Genomic DNA, 25,205 nt, shown 5'->3' on the forward strand with positions numbered 1-25,205 from the left:
ACTTGAAGGCAAGAGAAAATTAAAGATATTTATCAAAGTATTTTCGTCTCATTGGAAGAAACTATTGTTGTCACCAAGATACCATGCTACCTGGAAAAAGCTTATGGTAGATTAAGCAAAATATTACAAGTATTACATTTTTTTGTTTTATGCATAGCTTATCTTCTTGGGAAATAACTGTGCTTTTATGATTATTTTAGATAGCTCATTTTTTATCCCTGCTTCCACTGTTAGCATTGTGGTATATATGGAAAGAAGTGTAAAGATAAATGTTATTATTTGTAGGTTTTTTTCCTTTGGAATATCTAATACGCCTTAAAAATATCAAGTCTCTCAATGATACACCTAGAGAGCCTAGCAATTTGTAAACAGTATCTTGGTTTGTTTGAACAAAGTGCTTTGTAAGCAAATAAAAGGTACCGTGACTGACCCTAGTGAGATATGCAAAGCTGGATAAAATGCAATGTATTTTCAGAGAGCAAGCCTACAGTCTGCGGGGTGAGAGGGTGCAGAAAGAGCAGTAAAGGGGAACAGTCAGCTGAGGGACAACTTTATTACAATAACACCTGGCATCATGTTTAGCCAGGTGGCCCAGTATTAGAAAACCTTATGTTGGATGTTACCACAACCTTTCTTTTCCAGGGATCTGTGAAGGTCAAGTCTCAACCTACCTACCACATGTAGGCAGCACAGAGCGACTTTGCTGCATGCAAAGAATCTAGTGATTTGGGTAGTTTTGTGCTTGGGCAATAAGTCCAGTGGACTTCTTAAATACATCACCATTTTTCTCCCAGTCCAGCTGCTGAAACAACGAGAGAGGATATTCTGGGTCCTGCAGCAGAAGTTCTGTTTTCTCTTTCAGTGTGGAAAGCTGGACATTAACCTCACTAGCACCACTTTATTTTACCAAAATAACTTCCAGGCACAAAAGGAGTTCATTTCTATTTTATGCAAAGTAGAGATCAGAATGAAGGTTTTAGCCTTGGAGTCCCTGCTAGGCTATGCAAAGGTGAGTAAACAAGAGTCCAAGAGACCTAGCCCAAAGAGCAATATTTTAGTGAAAACTTTACTCTTGTAAAACCACAAACTGAGGATATTTCTTCCATGCTACATTGCTGAGAAGTGGAACTGCACTAAGAATATTCAGGAGACTGTGGCCACAGTGAGCTCTCCAGCACCCGACTAGTGGAAATGAAGTATTTGGGACAATGGGAAAGCTTAGGTAGCAATCATGCTGGAGGATGCACTGCAGATGAGGAGCTGGCTCCATATAGAACCCAGCCTCATCTGATGATACCTGGCCTGACAAAAAAAAAAAAAAAAAACAAACAAAAAAAAAAAAAAAAAAACAGCTGGACTCAAGTTATCTGTGCTGCACTGAAGTGCTGAAGTGTAGAGACAACCAAGTGGTTATCAAAGAGTGAACTTGGATTTTGCTCTGTCTGTTAGTGCCTGGTCTAGTGGAAGTGACTCAGTTGCTGCTGTTTCTTTAGTGTCTCTCATGGTGGAGCAGTCCTGCACAGCGCCAGGATGTTCAAGCAGGTTCAGTGTGTGGCCAGCTTGGATACAGCTTGCTGCAATGACTCATGATATCTGCTGTGCTAAAGCCAACTAATTTTTTCTTTAAATCAGGCTGATCCTGAGTCTCAGCTAAATAAGCTGTTCTGTACCCAAATTAGCTCTGCAGAGAGCCAGAGCTCTGCCTCTGCATCTGTAGCATGTGGACAACTGGGAACTGACTCTTTTTAGTAGGGCTCAAGGAACTCTTATATGAAATGATATATACTAAGTTAATTTGCTGATATTTTGAAGGTCCCTTCTTTAAAGATACTTGTCAAAAAAAAGAAACTTTAAAGACAGCCTATTTTTTTCTTTTTTCTTTTTTTGGTAGCATATAATAATATAGAGAAAGCATTTATTCTTGTTTTTACATTATGGCTAGCTCACAAGCTCCAGTCTACTGGACATACTGATTTCTTTCAGAAATGTCACTTGGAATAGTTTCTGAACTGAGGCCAGTAAACATTTGTGTCTTGATCTCTTTTCAGTGTCTGAACTAGCATTTAAATTGTATTACTGAACTTGGATTATCTGGCCATCCATGAATATAGGTCAAAACAATTTCACAAATGGTAAAGTGGGCAGTTCTGAAAAGGATGTGAGAGCTGGCGTGGAGCAGCCAGGATGCGACCGGTGTCGGCGTCCCGTAATTCTGAGACATCAGCAGGTTTGTGCAAAAACCTGCCTACTCATGGGCTATTCGCAAGCTATAGGGCTATGCTGAAGCCAGAGTGGATGTTTTGATCTTATGTATCAAGACTGGTTTTGATACCTTGTTTGACTGGTGAGGGGACGGTTGTGTTTTTCATGACAGTAAACTAAAGTAGAATGTGGGAGGAGAAGACAACTCAGAAAACACTAGTATGATGTTTGCATCAGAATATAATAAATAGGCTGATTCATATGTATGTGAATACATATATATGCACAGATATAATACAGAAGAACTTAATAAAATTATAATAATCACAAAAATAATAACCTCCTTGAAAGAGAGAAAAACTAGTGCTCACTCAATCTGGAAGAGAAAAGGAGGCATATCTTCACTGAGTAGTGTTCTTCCATGATAAAAAGAGAATGACTTGTAAGGTGTTTTTTTCTGTGTGTGTTTTTTTTTTTTTTTTTTTTTTTTAAGATGAAGTGTTAGACTTCTTTGTCAAGTGACACTTTGAAGAACTTAAACACCGTAATAGATGCTTTCTTTTGTGGGAAAAAGTTTTTGGTTTTGTTTTGGTCTTCCTGGAAGCCCACGTATTGATCTTTTATTTGAAACTAAGAAAGACGAAAAACAGAAAAAGGAAGGATGAGCAATTGTGTCAGTGCAGCATAGTGCTGTTATTCAGCTTGCAAAAATATCTTAAAATAGAAAAATCTGCGTGAAAACATGTCAGCATTTTGGAGGTGAATCAACTTTATAAAACAAGTGGAAGTGTTTGTGAAAATACTTTAGAGAGAGCAGATAGTAGAGAGAATATTTCATCAGCAGGACCTCAACCACCTAATGCTGCAGAAAAAATACATTTTTACTTTTTCACCAAGTACTCTTTCCTAACAGATTAGATGGATTCCCCTTGCCAGACTCCAAGAACATCTTTTAATGAATTTGAACTGTATTCCCTTGTTTAAGTGCTTATATTTTTTATCCATGTGAAACAATTAAAAAAAGCTATGAAGTGTTTCTAATTTTTAATGATATGTTGTTTGAATTTATTTTATTTCAAAGCAGGAATATTTAAAATAAGTCAGTCTGTATTTCTTTAAAGACGTAGCCTTAATCAGGAAGAACAGGAGAAATCAGTACTAGCTAAAGTTAAGACTATAAAGATTTATTCCAACTGAATATTATGCTGCTTTTTTTCTTCAAATAACATTTCTTGTAATAAACCAAAGAAGGATATCAACCTTTTTCTTTTCGAAAACCATGACAGCATAAAAACCTCATACCTAGACCTGGCTGTAAATTACCTTGATGGTAACTCAGTAAGGGATTACCTAAAAGGAAAGCAAGGGGATTAGCTCTCCCTGAATCTCTCTCTCCACGAATGCTTCAGGCTGTTGGTAGCTGAGCCAGGCTTTCGGCAGCTCTCACGCCGTTTCTCTCCCCAACCTCTGTCTCCCTTGGGCAAGTCTTTGCATTACAGTTTTCCATCTAGAAAAATGGGGATCCTGGTTATTTCTTCAGATAGCCGTCAGTAAGACCACAGTCTATGCTTAAAATTGAATGCATGACTAAGTTCTTTTGAAAGCACTTTTTTTCTTTTTTTCTTTTTCTTTTCTTTTTTTTTTTTTTTTTTTTTTTTGAAAAAGGAGAGTTTGTTCAATCAGGTGCAATCAGGCCTCAAGCCATCTTACCAGCTCATTGCTTATGGATCAGAGGTGCTAAAGGATTTCAAATGGTTTAGAGTAGGCTGTGGTGTCTTCTGTGCTGTGATAAATGTGCTGAGTTTTAATAATTATTGTACTTGATAGGCTCCTTGGTTATAGTGGTATTGTGCTTACTGCTATTACCATAGCTTGTCCAGACATACTCTGAGAAGGGATGTCACCCAAGTATAAGTAGCTTGACTTCTGACAAACTTTTTTTGATTTACTCCTTTGAGGTCAGTAATTTCCATACGATGAGGATCTGACCTTTTGGTAGAGATGGTTTTGACACTGTTCTGTCATCAAAGGTGAACACTTTTATCTGAGAATCTATCCCATGATTTCAATTACAGAATGTGCTGTGATGTAAGATCTGAGTGATACAAAATCCCTTGTATCTTGTTACGATCATGCAGATTGTCTGTCTACCTGCTATAAACTCTTATCACTTCTAGAGATCCCTGAAGACCCACAAATCGCAGAAGAATATTATAATGATGAGTTTGAATCCTGTTCAGAAAGCAGTGAAGAGGAAGAGGGTGTGGAAGCATCACAGACTATCTCTAAGACAAATCACCAGGTATATGTGACCTTCAGGAAAGCAGTATACCTTTGATGCTTCTTTTCTATGGGAGACTTACTTAAACTCACTCTCTGATATGTTGTTCCACTGACATTACTGAAACTTGGTTTTAGTGGGAATTTGCACGTGTGTGTATGTCAACACTATGAGTTAATTATGCATATGTCTAATTTATCTGAGATAATGAAGATAGAGAACCTTACCTTCCTTCAGTTTTAGGGATAAAATTTCCAAGAATGCCTTAGGGAGGATTGTTGTCAGTAAACTACATTGGCACTGTAAAACACTCAGAATGGGGTTCTCGCACATGATGTTAGCTATATGTAAATTAAGTTAAAACCTAAAGTTCACATTAAGCATAAGATTAGGTCTCCCTGTCTAATTCCGGGGGAAGGATATGCACCTCTAGACGCCACTTCTTCCTGCCTGTTTTAGACACGTTTTCTAGGATAAAATGACAAACTATGAGCATAAAAACCTATAAAACTTGACCAGCAGTTTTTGGACCTGTAGGCTCTCCCAGGCACCACAGACGGCATCAATGAAAAGCAAAATTATTATTATAGAAGGTTTAAAGTAGCTTTATCAGGAGCGGCTGCCACAAGACTATTTTAGGGCTTGCAGTTTGAGAAAAAGTTAAGAGAGGATTGGAAAAGACACCTAATTTATATCTGGTCAAAATGAGACGAGATGGATCTTGTCTTTAGTAACCAAATCTCAGTGAAATCAGTGACTTAAATGCCAAAGTCAATTTTGAAAATGAGTCTTCCTGTGACATTTAGGAACAAGTAATTTTTACCCCAGGCCATCAACTTAAGGCATTGTGTGCAGTGCCTCTGAAAGCATCCTTTGAGCAAATAGACTTTCAAAATATGAAACTTTCTTGTATTATTTCACTACATAAGCTTTGAAGTTCAGGAGTGGTTTGAAGAATAATGTTCTATAGAAATAAACTGTAAACTGTAAATCAGCAGAATACCTAAGGCAATGCTTTTGTTGCAAATGTGCTGTATGCCGGGTCTGCGTAAACTGAACAAACCCCAGACACACAAACTCTCTGTCACTTGGTAAATCTACCACAATGTACTCTTGAAAATAAACTATTGCTTCATTTATCAGACTTTATATATATCTTTTTTCCTTTCTGGAATGCCTTTTAAAATTTTCATTCGACTTTCATTGAAGGTATCATTAAGTGTCAATCAGTAGTATTTTTGAACAAGCAGACTGCTGCTTAGAAAGAACAAAAGATAAAAATAGATTTGCTAATAATGCAGAATAAATTAGTATTGGCAGTCAGATTTGAGCAGTGACATTTAGTCATTCTGTAGCTATTCATATTTTGTTGATGACAAGAACTAACACCATGGGTTAGAAGAAATGTTCCACTGACATCTCTTTTCAGAATCCGGTCCTTAAGGACTCTGTGGCTTCAATTTACCAACAGTCTATGTGCACATGTTACATTAACTCTCTGTGAATCACAGAGTGATTAGCAAACACCGTCTGTGAATGTTTGCCTTTTAGAACTTCTGGCAAGGAAGCATGTTGTCTATCTTTTTCTCATACCGACCTGCACCTTTGATAAGGTAGCACCGTATTTCTGGATAGTGGCACAATCACCTTTTATTTTTCTTGGAAAGTGACCTGACTTTTAAATATTGCTTTTCTCAAGTGAAAGATTCTGTAATGAGTCCAGAGTCAAAGCAGACTGGACTTAGATGTGCCAATATACTAGAGCCAACCTACTGAACCAGTTGGCTCTAGACTCTACAATTAAGGAAAATAAGCAAGTAATTTTAGGGCATAATTTATGTTATCTTGCAATATACATCTAACGTAGGTCAGATGAAGTACACTTAAAAGTGCCTCCTTCTCTCTGATCATTATAAAGGGATCTATAGTTTTTAGTATGCATAGGACATCTTTGTTCTGAATGACAACAGTTCTGTGAGATGAATACCACTCAAAGGTAGGTGACATCATGCTCAAAATTCACAATATTAAACTTCAAAATCTACCAGAAAAGATGTGATCTTGCTAGTATATTGCAAGAGATTGCTTCTGCAGTCATCTACTTCATACCAAAGCTCTTTCTGCTCTCAGGGGAGGCAGGACCAGACCCCTGTTACTACTTCAGAGATAGGATTCATACACTTCAACTCTTCCTTCAAAATTACATTCACAAATTAAGTTTTTAGAAGACTATGCTATGAAAGAAGCCATTCCACTGTATCTCAGGATGAGGACTTGTAGGATATTTACCTTCATAATCTGTGCCAACCTCTCAACTCTCTGATTTTGTTTTACTGGTTTCTTCTGTGCAGAGTGAGCGCTGAAATGCTCCAGTCTGGCAGTGCTCCTTGGTGACCCCATTAGCACTTCAAACAAATATTTTTTAAAAAGTCTTATCTTCATCTAAATGAACAACACATTAGGGTGCATGATGTAGAAAGGGATCTGGGCTTATTTATTCAAACTAGTTAAGCCTTTCTCAGATGCCAAGGCAGACTGAGAAATAGTGGCCTTACTTGGGATGCAGCACTTCCTCAGTTAAGAAAGTAGAGTAAGGCACTGGACTTGTATAATTTTAAAGCCTTAGGATGGCAGCTGAGACATCTATTTTTCTCTTAATGTTTTCTTCTAATACAGCCTGTGTGCTCCCAGCTACATGATCCAGTTGTAGATGTGGAGTTAACAAAGGTTCAGATCCATAACGTGCATCCAGACATCTCATCTTTGTTGTAGTGTGGGAATTCAGTGTCCCTTCTCCCTTGTGTTTCCTAGGACAAAGTCAAATTGCCAGATTTCAAGCAGGAATTTTCCAGTTGCATTTCCAGACTTTTGGCTGCTTCATCTGATGGTTCTTTTCCACAAGTTTTTTTTTTCAAGCAACACTGCATTTCTAATTGCAGGAGAGCTAATAAAGGGAAAAATATAAAGGAGAATGAGAAACTGTTTCTAAAAAAGAATTTGAAAACATGAAGCTCACCAGAAATTTCATCTTATAAAGATGATGTTCTGTGAGAGCTTCACATTGGCTTTGATTTAGCTGAGATGCTAATGTACCTTTTTATGGCAATTTATTATCTTGCTCTTTGTTTTCTTTTAGTGACAAAAATAATAGCAGATTTGCCCACTTCATCATGCCTATTTATATGGTACATTAGCCTCTATTTTAGAATTCCAGGCTTTAGGTCACTCCTGAGATCATCAAGCTGGCATGAAATAATCAGCTGGCATGAAATAATCATAGCTTCAGTGGCCTCAGCACTGGCTGTGGGTAGTCTGTGCACTGGCACTCAAAAAATGCTCCCCCGGCTTCCTAACACATGCCTTGGCATGGCTTATTGCAATTAGAAGGTGATTCATTAGGTTTGAATTTGAAGTGTCCAAGCAGTCTTCCATGCTGGCTCTTGCGTGTAAGAAAGACTCTCTGCTGTGTATCTGTCAGATTCCCTTTCCTACTCTGTATGACTTTACTTTCTCTGCAAAAAGAGAAATATTAAAGAAACATATTAAAGAAATATATTAAATAAAATAGCTAAAATTCTCTTGGATTGTTAAATCCAAGTGGAGAAAATACACAGGTAGTTTTACGTCAGTGTAAGTCAATTAACCGTTCGTTCAAGTGCTGTAGAAAAATTCCCCTTCTTCACTGAGGTTTTATATCTAGAAAGCTAATTTAACCTAGCTAATTCTTTGAAAACCACAGCTTTCACTGGTAAAAGTGCTTCCTTTGCCTCACAGCATAACAAGAACATTTAGCCCTGTTGCAATGCCTATGGTAAGTATGCCCAGTGGTGAGAAGTCCAAGCTTTGGAATTACACTCTATCCCATTGAAAAAAAAACTGATTTTATTATAACAATCATATTAGTATTGTATGTTGCCTTTTGCCATGTTTTTGTCTCTCTATCCATGGATTTGCAGTTAACCAAGGTGCTGATTTGTGTTTTGCGAACCTCAGTCAAAATAGCAGAGCCTATTTCAGGGATAAGCATATGAAACAACTTAGGATCATAAGAAGTTAGATCATGCTTATCCGTAACACCTCCCAATTGTACAGAAAGGCCACTAACCAACTCACAATTATTCCCCAAAATTATTTGGGAAACTCTTTTCTATTAAAGTATACTTGCAGTTCCTCAATTTGAGGAATTTAGAATGGATATTTTGAGGAAGATCACCTAGAAATACAAAGCAGATTGTCCATTGCAGGAGCTAAGGTGAATACTGTTTGTTTTATTCCAGTTAATAAAGTTTTAGAACCACAGACCCCACATTTTTTCAATAGAGAAATGTTGCAGATTTTTTGCCAAGGTGAAGATTTTGTTTTAAATAACCAAGAAATGCTGTCCTGTTAAATAGGATGTGGTGACAGATTCTGGTAACTCAGATTTTTCTCTTGGACTTGAACAAATTCTGATCTACTTTCTGGAGCACAACCTTTACTTAATGGTCAGCTCTTTAAATTTCGTCAGTGAACATGAGTAACATATCACATTAAAGATATCATGACAAAACTATTAAATATCTATCTGTTAATAAAAATTTCAAATAGAAAGGTGCTATTATCTTGTTTTTAATTAAAACATTCTTAATTAGTAATTGTTACTAGATATTAGTAGATGCAATTAAATGAAACATAAATATTAATTCCCAATGGCAGCTGTCGGAAGTCTAAGAAATTTTGGCATAATTAAGAAGTTCCTCATTTCTTTTTTTAATGTAATATCATTTTAGGTATTTCAGGACTAAGCAATGCTAAAACAATGATGAACTTTCAGAAACTGCACACCATCCTCAACAGTAATCATATCTTTTTTAAACTCCATGCATATTTGGTCTACAGACTTGTGTTCTGCTAGGGATCTGACCTAAATAACTGTTTGTATACAATATCATCCCCAAATCTAGTGTTTTAGGAGAAGAAAGCATTGAAAAAGCTCTGAGCAATATATTCCTGTCTTACAATTCTTTATTCTAGTGTTCTTTGGGGTAAGTACCACCCTCTACGTCTCTGGGATTGTATCTCTGGTACAGAATGTTTATATTTAAGTTAGTCTCACACTAATGCTGTTCCTTACATTATTTATCTGCAGGACAGTGATATTGAGGCAATGGTCGAGTATTTGGAGAGGGTCCTGAATAACAACAGCTCATTGGGTAAGACAGTATCTTTTCTCTAAGTGTAGTAGCAGCATTTATTAACTTTATTCGTCAACACTTCAGTTATTTCCATTTTGCAACATAACAACTCTAATATCACTCAGAGAAGTGATCTTCTTGAAAATTGCTTCCTTAATCTATTGCGCAGAAGTGTAAATATGCCGAAAGGGAACGTATACATTGTTATGTGCTTTGGGTGAAAATAATAGAGACAAAACCCGTGATGGTCAGGAGTGTGGAATGTTACCATAAAAGCTTTTAAAAACTTCACTTCTCCCATTCTTGCTCCAGAGAAGAATATTTAGAGATGTCATATCTGAAAAAGTGTATCACTTTCGAGCTGAAACAAGTGTGACTATGGAAATCAGCCAGAACATGAAAGATGCTAGCCATTAAAGAGTCAGGTTAAAAGGGTTTTGTATTATGCTATAGTTTTCCTAAGATATAGAAAAGATACTATGATTTATGAATAGAACTTGGAAAACCTTGCTTTAAGTCCTTTTCTTTAGAAATTTTGAGCACTGAAACTTGTAAAGTTAATTAACAAATTTTCTCAGGTAAGAGAAAAACTCTGTCATGTACTTAAGATGGAAAATAGTAGACATACATTTTTGACTATGGAAAAGAATCAAGAAAAATAATGTACTGACATTTTGCAAGTCATTGTAGCAATGAGCTTTATGACATTATCCAGTTCACCTGCGTGGCCTGGAGAACAGAACGTAGTTGTAGGACTCTGCAGACGTTCGTTCTCCTCTTCCTTCTGCTGCTGTCTTCACTTGTTAAAGCTACTTAATAGTTGTCACTTTCTGAATCTGTAAAACGACAGTTAAAATCGAGCCTGAAAAGTCTGAAACAGCTCTTGATCTGATGCTATTAATGCTTTATAAAAATACATGCAATATCTCTGACTAGATATGAGAAAAGAAAAAATCGGATGTGGAGGGTGTTAAGCAGTGGAAGTGGTTGCCTGGAGAAGCTGTGGGATCTCCATCACTGGAGGTGTCCAGATTTTGATGTGTAAAGGCTTTGAGTAACCTGACCTAACTTTGAAGTGTGCCCTCCTTTACGGAGGGGGTTGAACTAGACATCCTCCTGAGGTCCTAACTAAACTACAACCTAAACTACATAGCTAAGAGCAACGAGCAAGAAAAGTTTAGCAATTAAATTTTATTATACCTCACAAGTGTGATTTTTCTACTTTTCTTTATCAGAATTCTGTAGATTTTTTCTAAATAGCTTCTAGCACAGGTAACAAGGAGAGCAAATGAACTAAAAGAAAAAAATTTTTACAATGATTCGGGTTGGGATAATAAAATATTTATTTTACCTGACAGTACCTCATTAGAGGCAGAGAACAATCACGGAGAATGTAGGTTTACAATTTCATCCCAAAGTTTCCTTCAAATTCTCATTATAAATTTTGAGTTTGAAAGTCTTGTTTCCCATGGTATACTTAAAAGCTGAAAAGAAGACTTAGGAAGACCCTACGGAAGGGTATTTATGGAGATTAGCTCGGTCTCTAGCCTTTCAGACCAATGGGTTTAATTGTGCTGTGGGAGTCCGTCTGAGGACTGCTTGAAAGGCAGCTAAGTTGTCAGAGGCTCATGCTGTAACCTCAGTTTTGTGTAGCAACCTCATTTACATTCCTTCAGTCGTGTCTAGCCTGACTCAGTGTTATCTCAGGGCTCTGAAATAAGAATATAGGGGAAGCTTAGGAAATCCGCCTGCTAGAGGCTCCGCTGGTGCAGAGCTTTGTCTCACCCCTGTGCGTGGTCACGATCTGATGGGAAGGGAAAATGTAGGAAGGAGATGGATGGATGAAAAGGAGTAGTAGAAGTCATTGCAGTCTTGTAGCCACAGAGATTGTCTCCTGAGTCCACTTTCAGCAAGGGCACAGCTCAGGGAGGTCCTTGGGACTATCTGAATGGAGGCCTGTGCACATGCTCTGTGTCTTCATGCTGACAGGGGTGCTGCTGTCTTCCTTTTCTGCACTCACTGATGCTCTTCAGCACTGCATGTTGACAGCAGTGGGCTTGCAGAAGTGAAAATAAGGACAAAATTATGCCCTATGCGTCAATGTTCTATTATTTTAATGTAAGAGAGGAATTGCCTTGGGAGCTGCCAGGAAGAATCCAGAGGATTAGAACACCTCCAAGGGTTTTTTGTTGTTGGGTTTTTTTTTTTTTTTTTTTTTTTAAATCTTAATTATTAAAGAGACTCCTGGCTTCCTCTTTTTATTTCTATTTTAAGTACAAGAAGATGCCTTTTTAATTTATAACATTATGGAATGAAATTGTGCTTTAATTATTAAAAAATATCTGACCAGTCTGTGCTGAAAGTTAAATCCTTTCCTCCAGACTGTGTTAGTAATTAGATTTGCATGATGTGTTCCAAAAAATGTATGTGAGGATAATGAGAGAAATCTGCTAGAGTGCCTTTTATCTTTCTATGCTCAGTGTTACCGAGGAGCTTTAAACTTTTATTATTTTAAGCTCTTCCATTATCAAGCTCTAAAGCTTCAGAGAGTACAAATTGCCTTTAAGTTAAACTTAATGTATTTCCCATCTTATTAGCATGTATCTTAATCAGAAGAGCCTTATAAAAGGAGTCTTTTTTTTGTGTTTTAAGTCAGGATTTAAATCTAGAAGCATCATGTTTAGGAACCAAGAAGAATACTTGTATCATAAAGAAAAGAGGTGAGAACCTAACAGCTTGCTTATTCTTCATATAAAAATTTCCATTTATGATTCAGAAAGAGATTTCAGTTGCATTGTTCGAGGGAAATCTTTAAAATATACAGAAAAAAAACTTATACTTTTTGTTCTTTGTGATGCATCTTTTCTATAACACATATCTGTATTACAGATTTCTGTGTTTCATATTTGTGACTCACGAACGAACACTTCACTGAAGTTAAAAGGGGGGAGGTCATTTAAAGTGCAACCTTCATGGACTAATTGCTAGGCACAGTTGTAAAGAACATTTAAAAATATACTGGAAAAACTCATGCTATTACACTTACTTTCATCTTTCAGCGACCAAAACCCAAGTAATTGAATATGGAACTCAGTACTTATTCTTGGCCCTTTCTCCCATGATTTTTTTTCTGAATTATTTGATGGTTGCCTGGTACTCTCTGTGAAATTCATAAGGCTAAACATCCACTTGACTTTAGCTTCTTACAGTTTTCGTATGACATATGTATTTATCATGAGTTTAGAGACTTGCTGTCCCATGCGCGTAGTCCTCTACGCCTCAGCTGTGTCCCCACTTCCTAAGGCCCCTGCTCTTGCACCAGGACTGTATTTCTCTACACAGCATCATTGTGCTAGCAAGGGCTATGGTACAGAGGAAGCAACAAGTATACATTATTTTTCCACAGGTGACATTTCATTAGTGTAAAAACTCAGTGGTGAGGGCTAAAAGCCTGGTGTTCTTTGAAGTAGTTGAGCTTTTTCCCAATGAGTTCTCACTGAGTGACGGTGAATACCAGCACTTCGGTGTGGTGCAACGTGCATTTTGGGCCGGCTATGCAGCTCCTTGTGGAGCAAATTTGAAGTGAGTTAAGATTATCTCTGCTGACACAATTTGCAAAATTGAGAAGATCTCAGGAAAGAACTGGGAAATGAAAAAAAAGGTATTGAAAAACTGGCTTTGCAATTTAATCTGTTTAGCTTAAAAAGAGAGAAGATTAGGGGCTATTTCACCTCTTTTTATGAATATAGACTCAGGAATATATCTGATTCTAAGGATTTTTTTAATTTTGTAGAAGAAGGCATAGTAGGATCTCATATGTAGAAGGGAAAGCTGACCAAAGAAAGAAGTGGTCTGTTACTCAGTGAACATAATAGCTGCACAACAGATAATAACTTACCAAGGGACGTAACAGATGACTATCACAAACTATTGGGCTGTTAGCTGAAATGTTGATAACAAGTCCTTTGGGACATAATATATAAGAAATCTCATGAGCTAATCACAATCATCCTTTTTAAATGTAAGTACCTGTGTGAATCAATGCAAACCAGAGGATTTGTGTTTTTACGGGATTACAGGATTTGTGTTTTATTTTAATCTTTCTCCCCTTTGACAAAGTGCGAAGGATGCAATAATAGCCTTAAAATTGGTGTTTCATGACTTAGGAGGGTGAAGATCTGTTGCCATTTTGCCCTCTCTTGACCTCCACTATATTGGACTAGATGCTGGGAGAGTATTCACCTTTGAAATACTCTTTGAAAGTGGTCAATATTTGGTTTTGAAAAATCAGTGGTTTCATTAGTTTTTCTGATTCTGTTTAATGAATCAAGGGTGATATATTGCATTAAAAATGCAAATAGCTATTTGGCCACTTTTCTAAGTAGCACAGTTACTTGTTCTGTGCTGATGGATGGGTAGGTAAACTGCCCAAGGTTGGATGCAAAGTACATTATTAATCAAGTAACTGCTTCTAAGAAACAGTGCCTTTTCTAAGAAAGGCTAGAGATCGCCTCAGTAAAAATTTTTCTGTGCTTGTCATAGCAACAGTGTGAAAGACTTAGCAGTTTTCAGTGAGGACTCATTTGTTATGTCTAGCCACACCTCTGTAGCATCCTACAATCTATATTCCTTGCAGCTGCTTCATAGTACCCAGAAGATCATATTTAGGAGGGAGGTATTAGTTCGTGTTTAGAGAATAAGTTTGGCTTGGCCAGTTGCAAATGTAGAGGGACTGCAAAGGAAGAATTATTTAGCATGGAATCCCAGAAAAATAGGAAGGATGTCTTTAATAATGAAATGTCAGAGGAGGAAGAGATAAAATATTGTAGCAATAAACAGATTGAGCCCACTAAGCAGAAAGATTATGCTAAGCTCTTACCACATGATATACCCTGTAGTAATAGTGAACGAGAACTCAACTGAGGCCTGTAGTTAAACATACTCTGTCCTAAAAAGATATAAAGATTATGTTTTTTCTGAAACACAAGTGGTCAGGGCATCATTTTTTTTATTACTTTTTAAATCTAACAATGAAATCAAAGCCCAAAGCTGCACATCTGGACATTAATTCTATGCCAATTCAAGGAGGATCTAACAAGTCATGACCATGGCTGTACACAGCACTTGAAGTTTCCTCAGGGCTTCCTCCATGGGTAGTTGACTACTCTAACACTATTAAAGTAATTGAATGTTTACAGAGTCCAAATTAAAATGTATGGATATGTGTGGGTAGTGGTAGAGTAAATGATTAGGCATTTTTTTCTTCATCAGTGGGTGAAAGTTACTGATTGCTGCTAAGAACTGAGCTTTCCATTTTCCATCTTTTGAACTACATTAACTATACCTCGATTATATGGTAAAATTGAGGCATCAAATAACTGTTAGCTATTAGGTGTTAGCTATTTAAGTTATGAAAATGTTTTAAAAAGTCAAATTGTTTGTCTGTAGCCAGACAGCAGAGTCAGGAAACCATTTCTTTTGTGATCTCTCTCCGCCTCTGCTTTCTACTTGTACTTGCAAAGGTCTCAGTCCTGCAAACGCTTACTATGAGCTATTCACGACCAAAAGCTTTAATGCCAGTATTTCTTGCTTATATGATGAGGATCTGTAATCAGGTAAGATACATGAGCTAGAGTCCTGGAAAAGGCATGATTATGGATTCAAGGGAAGCATTGACTACTTTCTGCTGGTGTCTGTACTGCTCGTGGTAGGTGCGAGCTCCCTCGGGCTGTATGTGATCGATGTTAATGCAATCCAAGCTAAAATCCAGCTTGCGGTCCAAGCTGAGTCCAAGCTAAAAACCCCTGCTAGGAGGGGAGAGTGTGTGCATTTAGCCTAGGCATTTCACTAACGTGTCTGTGTGACTTTTGTTGTGTCCATAGCCTGTGCAGCACCTTCTTGTGTCTGCTCGGAGCTTGGGCTCTGTCTGCAACTGCCCACACGTTTGCCCAGGGTGCAGATCTATCAGGGTGGATATGCTCCTTGTTTGGGAAGCAAACTCCTAACGCTGAATATTTTGCAAGAGGAAACTAAAATAACTGCTTTGTTTGGCTTAGCACAAAGAAAGCTGAAGGGATCTTTATTTCTGATTTTAAATAAATGGAAGGAGTGTGCAAAAGGAAAGGGAAGAGCTGAGTAAGCCGAAGGGGAATTTTGGCACAGGAGAAAAATGAGCACAAACTGGCCAATGAGTAAATTTTTTCTGGAAATCAGGAGGGCTGATCACAGTAAGGCTTTGGAGTTGTTTTCCAATAGGAGTGGCAGGGGCAATAAATAGATAAATCAATTATAAATTTGAACCTGCAGTTTTACCCGGTTATGAAGGGGCTTGTGTGACATGTTTACCATATAAAATAGCAGGATATTTGAGTTACCATCCCTGGTAGTCCTTTATTATTCTGTAGTTCTATATTCCTGTGAGTGGATACCACAGAACTCTGTGGTTATTAAATAAGGTTATTAAATTAGGTTATTAAATATCTCAATACTCCATGATATGTGTGTATGTCTGTGTGTATATATTCATATGTATATTTTTATATCCTTTATATATATATATATATATATATATATAAAGAATCCCATCATCTGAAAGGGAAATTGATATTTCATATAAAATACTGAAAATTTACAGTATGATCAAGCTAAGGAAGAGATTTGCCTGTTAGAAAGAAGGCTCTTGTTCTTATAAATAAGTGCAAGAACATCAGAGGAAAATAAATATTGTCTAAGAAAGTTTTCCTTTTTTTAGTATTTGTATGCCTCAACACGTTCTCATGTGGATTCTTTCTGTTATAATGTAATTCCCTGTACAAGACATTGAAGGAAAATTGTTGCCACAATTGTGATTTGTTTAAGCTACCTGGCATTCAGAAAGGAGTTACCCTTAATTTGGATTTAATAATCTGATTCATCTTTAATTAATGTGGCATTACCTTGTGAGAAATGGGAATAGTCGTCCTCCTTCTGACTGCCCTTGGCTCTGCAGTAGTTCTCAGGAGATGAAGGTGAACAAGGTTATGTGTCTGTGCATTGATTTGTAGGCTCTGGGACCATCACCAGAGAGGCTCCTGAAGTGCCCCAGGGATTCAGAGCTCTCAACAGCACTATGGCTGGGACCAAGCTGAAACGCATCAGGGAGTAAGTAGTGTGTTTATATGTTACCGGTATCATGATAAAGAGGATGGTTTTGAACAGCAGCAGAACACAGCAAAACATGTTTCCTCACCCAAAAAATTCCCCCAAACAAAAAGAAGTGGATCCCAAAGTATTCATTGCCAACTGGATGCCTACTTACCCCAAGCAAGAGTGAAGGCTGGGGGTCACTTTTGAATGTTTTCTTGTGATGTGTACCATCACTGTCATCCTTTCCAGTGTCTAGTTTGTCTTCACAGCTGTCTGGTAAATTCTGAATTTCTCCTTCTTTGTCAGCTCAACACATACCCCTGAGTCAACTGCATATATGTTGATGTTCCCATCATGTTCTCTCCCTTTCCCACATTTGGCTGGCACAAGAGGCTAGAGGACTTGTTTCCTGTGATGATAAGCTGACTAAACACAAACATTATTGCAGTTGGCTGGGATTTTCAAATAAGAAAAAAGAAGTTACCTCTGCAGTTCCCTTTGAAACTCAGTGTCTAATTGCTTTGATGAAACCCCTGCTTTATTAATAAAGATTTGACTCTGTTAGTACAGCAAAGACTTGTACTTCCTTTGTAGCATATTTACTGGTTAAGGTATTTTGAGCTTCTTCCAATAAGTTGTTAGTAACTTCTTGCCTTCAAAGATTTATTTTACCCTTACTTAGGTACTCCTCTGGTACTCGTGATGATAGCATCATTAGTATTATTTCTGAACTCAGATCTTTACAGTGTTGCACCATTTCAGCTGATCTTAGATTGTAAGCAGTTTTAGAAAAGGTAAGTTTTGTCTTGTGTGTGCACAGGGCCAAAGGTATGGCAGGTGTTATTGGAACACAAATAATAAAAACAAACAATTAGTGCTATTAGCTATTTAAGTGAATCCCCTAAAGAAAATGAACCCAACCACAAGGGCATTGACACTGTTCACTTCTTGAAACAGTTTGGAGTACAAAATGGGCTGGATATCCAAGAGAAATTTTTGATCAGATTTTGTTCAGATAGAAGCTATTCTGTTTTATGATACATCAAGACACAACAGCTCTTAGGATTTCACTTCAGGACTTGGCCCGTGTTGTGAAACCAGTCAGCAGGTTTCCAGCCTGCCAATCATATTACTTTCCATTCCATTTTCATGGAAAACACTTTTCAAAATCAAAAAACGTGTCATGGTTTGCAGACTGAATGCAAGATGAGGTTGTTTAGACAAAACGCCTACTGATCTTACAACCTTCACATTGCATTCTCATAGTAATGAGATAAATCTGCACTGAAAACTGTTAAACATTTGGGTTGTTCCAAGTTACAGAATATATAGGAGTATGTATAGGAGGCCTGGAAAGAAAATACATAACTTCATTCCTTGAGTTCCTTATTCTTGTTCCTGAAGATGTTGCTGTGTCTCAGCCTTTGAACTTCATGGTCATTGCTTTAGGGCTGAGGTATTAAACTACTGGCTTCTTCCAGATTCTATTTTTCATTGCTGTTTGTCTGTTTTCACAATTTGGTGGCTTTGATCTGCTCAGAGACCTTTGAACTTTGTAGGATAGGCAGCTAATGGCGTGTAAAAGCTGAAAAAGTTGAAATGCTATATGATCCTTTGGAAATGACACACCCCAGAATAGTTTATAAAACAGACGTATGTTAACTAAAGCCTGGTTATCTGAAATAACTTGCATGTAACACACATTAGACCTCTCAATTCTGGAACATTTTCCTAGTTACTTAACTCCTGAAAGCAAACTAACGGCATCTGTAGGCCAACAGGCTGACCCAACTGCCATCTTGAGAACATCCAGCAGACCACCCCCATGAACCATTTTTAAGTTATATTAATTAAGAGCAAAATAAAGGGGTTTGGGGGGGTTGTTTGTTTTTGATGTTTTTTGGTAGGTAAGTGTACAGACCTAATTTTGTCACTTACTATAACTAGTTAAAGACGTCCATCAAAATGTCTACTCAGTTTAAAGCCCTTTCTCCTAAATATACTATGGCCTTGCCATTTTCTGAATATGTTAAGGTGAGACAGTGTGCTAATTTCTTAGAAATTAGGGTGTTAAGAAACAAGCGAGTGAGCATGGTACACAACCACACATACACGAAGAGATCCCTGCAAATTCCTGTACGGGCAGACTGTATGCTGAGAACATGGTTAGGGGAGTTGTCAGTGGGGAGAAGGGAGTGCATCTAACTGCAAAATGATGCATGAAGCATCAGCTGTTCTGTTCATCCTTCAGTAAACTTCACATCATGCATCATACCTCATCTGCACAGCAGTGCTGCTTGGACAAGCTTAATATAATTTAGATACGTGCTATTCAGTTTTACTTGAGAAGTCATAGACTTATGATGGGGTCTTCTGGTTGACAACTTCTAATAAAAGAGAAAATGCATTTTCATTTGTCTTATAGAAAATGAGTTGCAGGAGTTCTTGAAACAGAAAAGAAGAATGGTGGAGACAATATGAAAGTGCAGTGCAATCTGTCTAGGTGGCAGGTCACTATGGAAGCAGAAGTATAAAATTTTGTGACGATGCCATTATTAGATATTAACAGGGATAACTGGTGAGGGAGACTCAGAAATTGCCCAGAAAGTAGGGATATACACATTGCAAATAACATTAATGAAGGAAAGTCTCTCATTAGCTCTGATAAAATGGGAGATCTACTTAAAACGAACACAGGGTCTCACTGCAGAAAAGGGCCTTCTAGTTGTTCTTAATCGACACATGCATACTTGCAAGCAACTGTAGCAGCACATTCACATGTGCTCATTGCTTGGAGTCATTGCAGTGTGTTGCCCTGAATGTTTTCTATGACAGTGCGTAGACTTGCTGTTTATCAGAGTGCCAATTTCAGTAGCTTCTGCTGCATTCTTGTGCATGGCTTTATACGTATATTCATAGGAGAGAGTGGCAGGAAGTTGTGCTAAGAGTCTTTACAGGGATGTCGAAGGAAGCCACTGATGCCCTCAAATATGGTAGGTAGGAATCCTTTGACTCCATCTATTTTAAATAAAAATTGCTCAGGTCTTAAACCATAGAGAGCCTGATACTGTTTATGAATCAGTCACAAGCTTCCTTCAGTATAGTCCCAGAATACTTTCACAAACATCTGCTTTCCAATCCCCCTTGCATTCCTGTTCCAGCATTTGGAATCCCTGTCCTCCTTCAGTAATGGTCTTAATAAAATAATCTATTCCAGTGACAACAATTTCGAGTTTGTTGTACTAGGTATCGGTATTCGTTATGAAGCTTGTGGCACCAGGGATTTTACTTTATCATTCAAGTGGAGTCCATTCTCTCAGCAAAAATTTCTACTTCAGTGCTAACAATTTCAATACTAGGATCTTCTGCAGCATAGATAAAAAATATCTCCATTTCTTGAGATTAACCTTGCAAAGGTTATCCAAGCTTTTCTTATTCCTTCTCCCAGCCTTATATATTGTAATGGGAAGTCAGCCAAATATATAAATCACAGTTCCATGATTCATATTCCTCAGCCTGGGTTTTTTAGGCTAAAGAACACATTAGATGCAGGAAGCAGAAGGACTCATGTGTTACTGTTTTCTGTCCTGGCCCCTCTCGTTTGCTTTATGATTCCCATTCTGGAATAACTTGGCATGTGCGACGTTCTAAGCAATGAAAGATGTCAAAATCCACAACAAATGGGGCAGAACAAAAATTTTTAGCTCTCTAGCTGAAAAAGTTATTCTGCTTCTTTTCACATTACTGTATCCTATTATGTGTCCTTCTTTCCAAATGTAAGACCACCTCAGCTGGCACCTCACAGTGAAGTGCCCTGCAGAAGCACACAAGTACCATGAGCCTATGGAAAGGCTTACGATGCACGCTTGACATCTCAAGTCAGTACAGGGGTTCATATTCTAATATAGAAAAGAGAAGGGTGGGAAGTAAGATATGTGTGTGCAGAAATTTGTAGGAAAAATGGCTATATTTACTATTTACAAAAGGATATATTTGCTATTACACCTCTCTATATTATGTAGTGTTTGCATTCCAGTTGTGAATCTTCACTCCAGATCACTTCATTCCAGTGAGTGGGGATATTATTCCCCTTGTAACTTCCTCAGAATTGTAGTCAAAAATCTTTTTTTCTTGGAGTTTGTTTGTAAAATAAGGATTTGCATTTTACAGATTAAGGCTGATGTTAAAATAATCAAACATCTATGGAGCAGAATTTTTATCTTGTTTTTTTCTGTCCTGAAAATATCCAAAGAATTAGAAACATTAGAAAGAAGGAAAAAACTGTTAGTACAGAGTGTTTGTGCTCCTTTCATATCCTGGAGGTATCCATGAATACACACAATGAGTCAGTTTAATAGCAGTGAACTTTAATATGCAATTTAAAATTCAATAAAATGTATACCAGAAAAAGGAAAAGACTTTTATGACCCCAATTTTAGATAAATTAAAATCCTTCAGCACAGCAGTAAGTACCTCTTAGTCAGTCCCTGCAGTCTTACACACAGCAGCATACCATGATCAGGCAAAAGACTTCATCATCACCTGCTGAGTGTATGTAAAATGGTCTTTCAGAAGTCATGGAGAAAAGGCATTTGGTGGTATTTTTATTCTGATCCTGTGAATGCTTGTAACATTATGGGTTTAGATTCATGAGCAGTATGCATATATGCTTCTTGTATTTGTGACATTCGCATCAAATGTACTATTTATCTTAAAAATTCAGAAAGAAAGGTCATACTGAAGTGATTGAGTGAGCACCAGATAGTCTTAAGCATTCCTGAAATGCCTAAAGTAGAGGAAAATTTCTGTACATTTATTTCTGCTCATCCTGGAAGTACCGCAGTAAAGAAAATGATTATTTGATTTAGTGCTTTGAATAGATGTTGGGTGGACTTTCCTAAGGGACAGCTCTGCTCCTACTGAAACTGATTTTGTTATTGACATCCCTGAGAGCAGCTTTAGGTGAAGACCAAAGGCAACAAATGCAGAAAAGCTAGTTGGCTCTTAGACTTCTATACAAAATATCACTAATACCTTTGATTCCCAGTGACTGTCTTCGTAGAGGGGTCAAGACTTATGCATGAGGAGTATATGTCTCCTCTCAGATATTTTTTGAGGAAATTTATAGTCACTTCCTGAGCTACCGCTGATTCTGGGAGTCAAATAGAGGACATTACTCTTGCAAGTACTGGTGGCCTAAGACAAGATATTAGTTACACAGCCATCCTCCTCTATGCAGAGTCACATTCAGAGCAATGGCAACAGAATTAATAAACCTTGACTTTCACACTTGCAAGTAGAATTTCTCTTTCCTTTCCATAAAGAGAGAAAAGTTCTGCACTTCTGAGTTTGAAATGATGGCATCTTTAAAACTGTTTTCATCCCATGTGCCCAGAATATTACAGCTATTTGCTTTCAATTTTAGTGATTGTTCAGCTTTAGGGTCTCTCTCATTATTCTAGACAGGTTTTCATAGTTTTCCCTGGAGGTGTATTCTGTTGGGAAGGAGAAGGGGCTGAAGTAGGAAGTGTGCTGGCTCTCCCGTATGCCTGAGCTCAGTGGAAGCTGCAAGTAAGTGAACCATAATTAGTTAGACAGGCATGTATTGATTAAATAGATCTTAATGTACTACTCTGCCAGCTATGAGTGATGTAGGGATTGAACAGCTGCTACTGGAAGATATTTGAAGAGAACAGTGTGTTTTATTAAGTTTTTTTGTTTGTTTGCTCCCTTTTGAAACAGTGTTTATATATTGCTCCAGCTTGATGATTTTGGAAAATGGAATTACATATTGAAGTCCCAGGCAGACCTAACCAAACACTCTCTTGGAATTTTCCACCAATCTGTAATATAGGACACAACTACGAGTTTCTCTGAAGTGGTCTGCAGCATGAAGTTCTCAGCCATGTAGCCTACATTAAATCAGTATTAGGTCATTTGCTATACCTCAGTATAAAATTGGCCACAAATGTTGATGGTAAGTTGTGACATTTGTTGTCATAGTAGAGGTGCCAAGGATTAAAACTCCAGTTCAGCAAAGTTACTTAAATATTCAGCTGCCTGACTTAATCAGACATTGAACAGAATAGCTGTACAGGAGGATATTCACACTAGTTTCAGGAACATTTCCTAGGTGCCTGCTATCTTCTGTGGACTTATTATATGGAAAGACACAGGACAGTGAAGAACATATGTGTGAGGCTGCTGTTCTGAATTTCCCTGTGACAGAAATTTTGTTCGTCTCTTGCCAGTGCCTAACGCAGTAGCCAACTAAGATAAGTGTATGAAGTTAGGCTGGGTGTCCACCCATTCCACTTTTGCCTGCACTTACATGTTCTTGCAGGTTGTGACTTGTTTATACTGCTCCTTTCTGTCTTGCTTCTGTGGATAGAAAGGGAATGGCACCTTCCAGTGCCGTCATAGCAGCAGTTCTTGTCAAAAAGTGATGAACTTTGAAACAAATAGAGACCAAACTTAGTAGTAAGAGTAAGCATTTCCATTAACTAATATACAAAAGGGTGTGATAAAGCTTTGATGTATTTTCTTGGGGTGCTCATCCTGGTGCTCATTCTGCACATTTCTTGAGCCTCAGATCCAGCCTCTAAAAGAAAGCACAAGATTTTGTGAATTTACTTAAACATTTAAAGGAAAGTCAGCCTTTTTCAGTTTGTTTACTGAGCAGCATGTCAAAGATCCATGAGCTATTTCATTATCCTGAATGTTTGAAGATTTTTCTGTTTAAAGTGGAGACTAATGTCATAATTACTTTAATGCTAGACAGTTTTTATCCAGTTTGAAAATTGTATTCCATTAGCAAAACACAAATAATTATGAGTATAGACTCACTCATTTTAAAATGTCAAGTGGCCCAAAACGCTCAAAACATTAAAAGAAATTGACTAACTCATCTTTTTGTTTTGCACAAAAAGCACCATTTCCCCAGTTTTTCATGCTGCGCATACATAATACATAGATTGAGCTATTCAGTTTTCAAGCTTCTTGATTTTGCCAACAGTTTCGCAAATGTGAGAAAGCTTTCACACAACACTAATTAATTATATCGTCTGTTTTCAATACAGTACCACTTAAAGTATCACGCCAGGGCTTACTAGATGTAGCATTCTGACCTTGAAAGGTTTACAGACGTACTTGGAAGTACTGTAGGCAGCTTGTACACAAATGGCATTCACTAAACCTCAGCCAGGACTACGAACGTCTACTGTTTGCTGCATTGCTTTTGTCTTCATCTGCTTGCGACTATAATACTGTACTTACACAAAAGAAAAATCAGTCCTTTTCCTTCTTTCCTTCCCCATTTTTTTTTCTAAATCATCATAAAGTGATTTCTTTCTTATCTATATGTAAGTCATTGAGGTGTAAACCACATATTTCCTATGTGGAAGGATATGAGCAATGCAGAGCTGGTATAGGTAAAAAGAAGTTTATGGGGTAAGATGCTAGAGACCTGGGCAATTTGCAAACCATCCTTTGTGAAGCAGAGACTAGAAGAGCGGAAACAACATGTTTCCAGTCGTTCCAAAAGGAGCAGCCACAATCTGCCTCTGAAATGCCTAAATAGGTCTGTAATCTTGTCTTGTTTTGAAGGAGAGCCAGAGAGCGCTGAATGCATAAATTCTTCTAGGCGTTTTTGAGTGTCATAGGTCTATGCTTCGTAGTTAGTTGCTTTTTCTACTCTCCAGGTAGTAAACGTAACATGGCACTGCCAGAACATGTATTAGACTTAATTCTTTTTTGTGTTATGAACTTTTTACAGTGCTACAAATGTGGAAAGGGACTTGAAAATAATTGTAGACTTAATCCATCTACATTCAGGCTCCTTTCTCTGGATGTAAACATCAATTTAGCCCAAATTGTTGTACGGTAACATTACACACACAGTCATTTATGTATACGTCAATATATTTTTTATGTATATGTATATATAAGTATATATGTGCTTATATACTTATCATAATTGAGCATCTTAAGATCCACAGCAGACATTTTCTTTAACTTTTAAAGTTTTTTTTCAGTAGGTTTACTTAAAAGTATTATTACTTTTATGGTAACCTTGTGAGATTGTTTAGCATAATCACCATTTGGGTGCTGCATTATTTCCTTCTACTGCTGCATTATAGGCAAGCCTAGCTGAAAGTTTCATCAGCAAATTACTGTAGGGCTTGCAGTGTCCTTGTTACTTGTCCAACTCTGTACCAGCTAATTCCATAAATCCCTCCACTGATATGCTTTGCTGTGTTAACAGCCTTTTGACAGGACTGGCATACTTGTAACTCAGAAGTGGGTTATTTTACATCACTAAAAAACTTTCTAACTAGCTTTCAGTGCAATATAGCGACAGACTGCTCCCGTGGACCAAAATATTATGTACGTTCAGTATTATAATTGTTTCACTGAAATGCATA

At 37.5% G+C, this 25,205-nt stretch overlaps 1 protein-coding gene across 1 annotated transcript in view; it reads left to right on the plus strand.

Moving 5' to 3' along the window:
* The window catches only part of NEK11 (NIMA related kinase 11), a 106,367-nt gene that overhangs the window by 70,021 nt on the left and 11,141 nt on the right, over positions 1-25,205 (plus strand). The window contains exons 13-15 of the mRNA XM_062567861.1: positions 4,380-4,504; positions 9,612-9,675; positions 16,701-16,797. Of these exons, the coding sequence (XP_062423845.1) occupies positions 4,380-4,504; positions 9,612-9,675; positions 16,701-16,797 (286 nt within the window). The remainder of the gene's footprint in view (positions 1-4,379; positions 4,505-9,611; positions 9,676-16,700; positions 16,798-25,205) is intronic.

The sequence above is a fragment of the Rhea pennata genome, chromosome 2 (genome assembly GCF_028389875.1).
Source record: "Rhea pennata isolate bPtePen1 chromosome 2, bPtePen1.pri, whole genome shotgun sequence".
Taxonomy (NCBI): domain Eukaryota; kingdom Metazoa; phylum Chordata; class Aves; order Rheiformes; family Rheidae; genus Rhea; species Rhea pennata.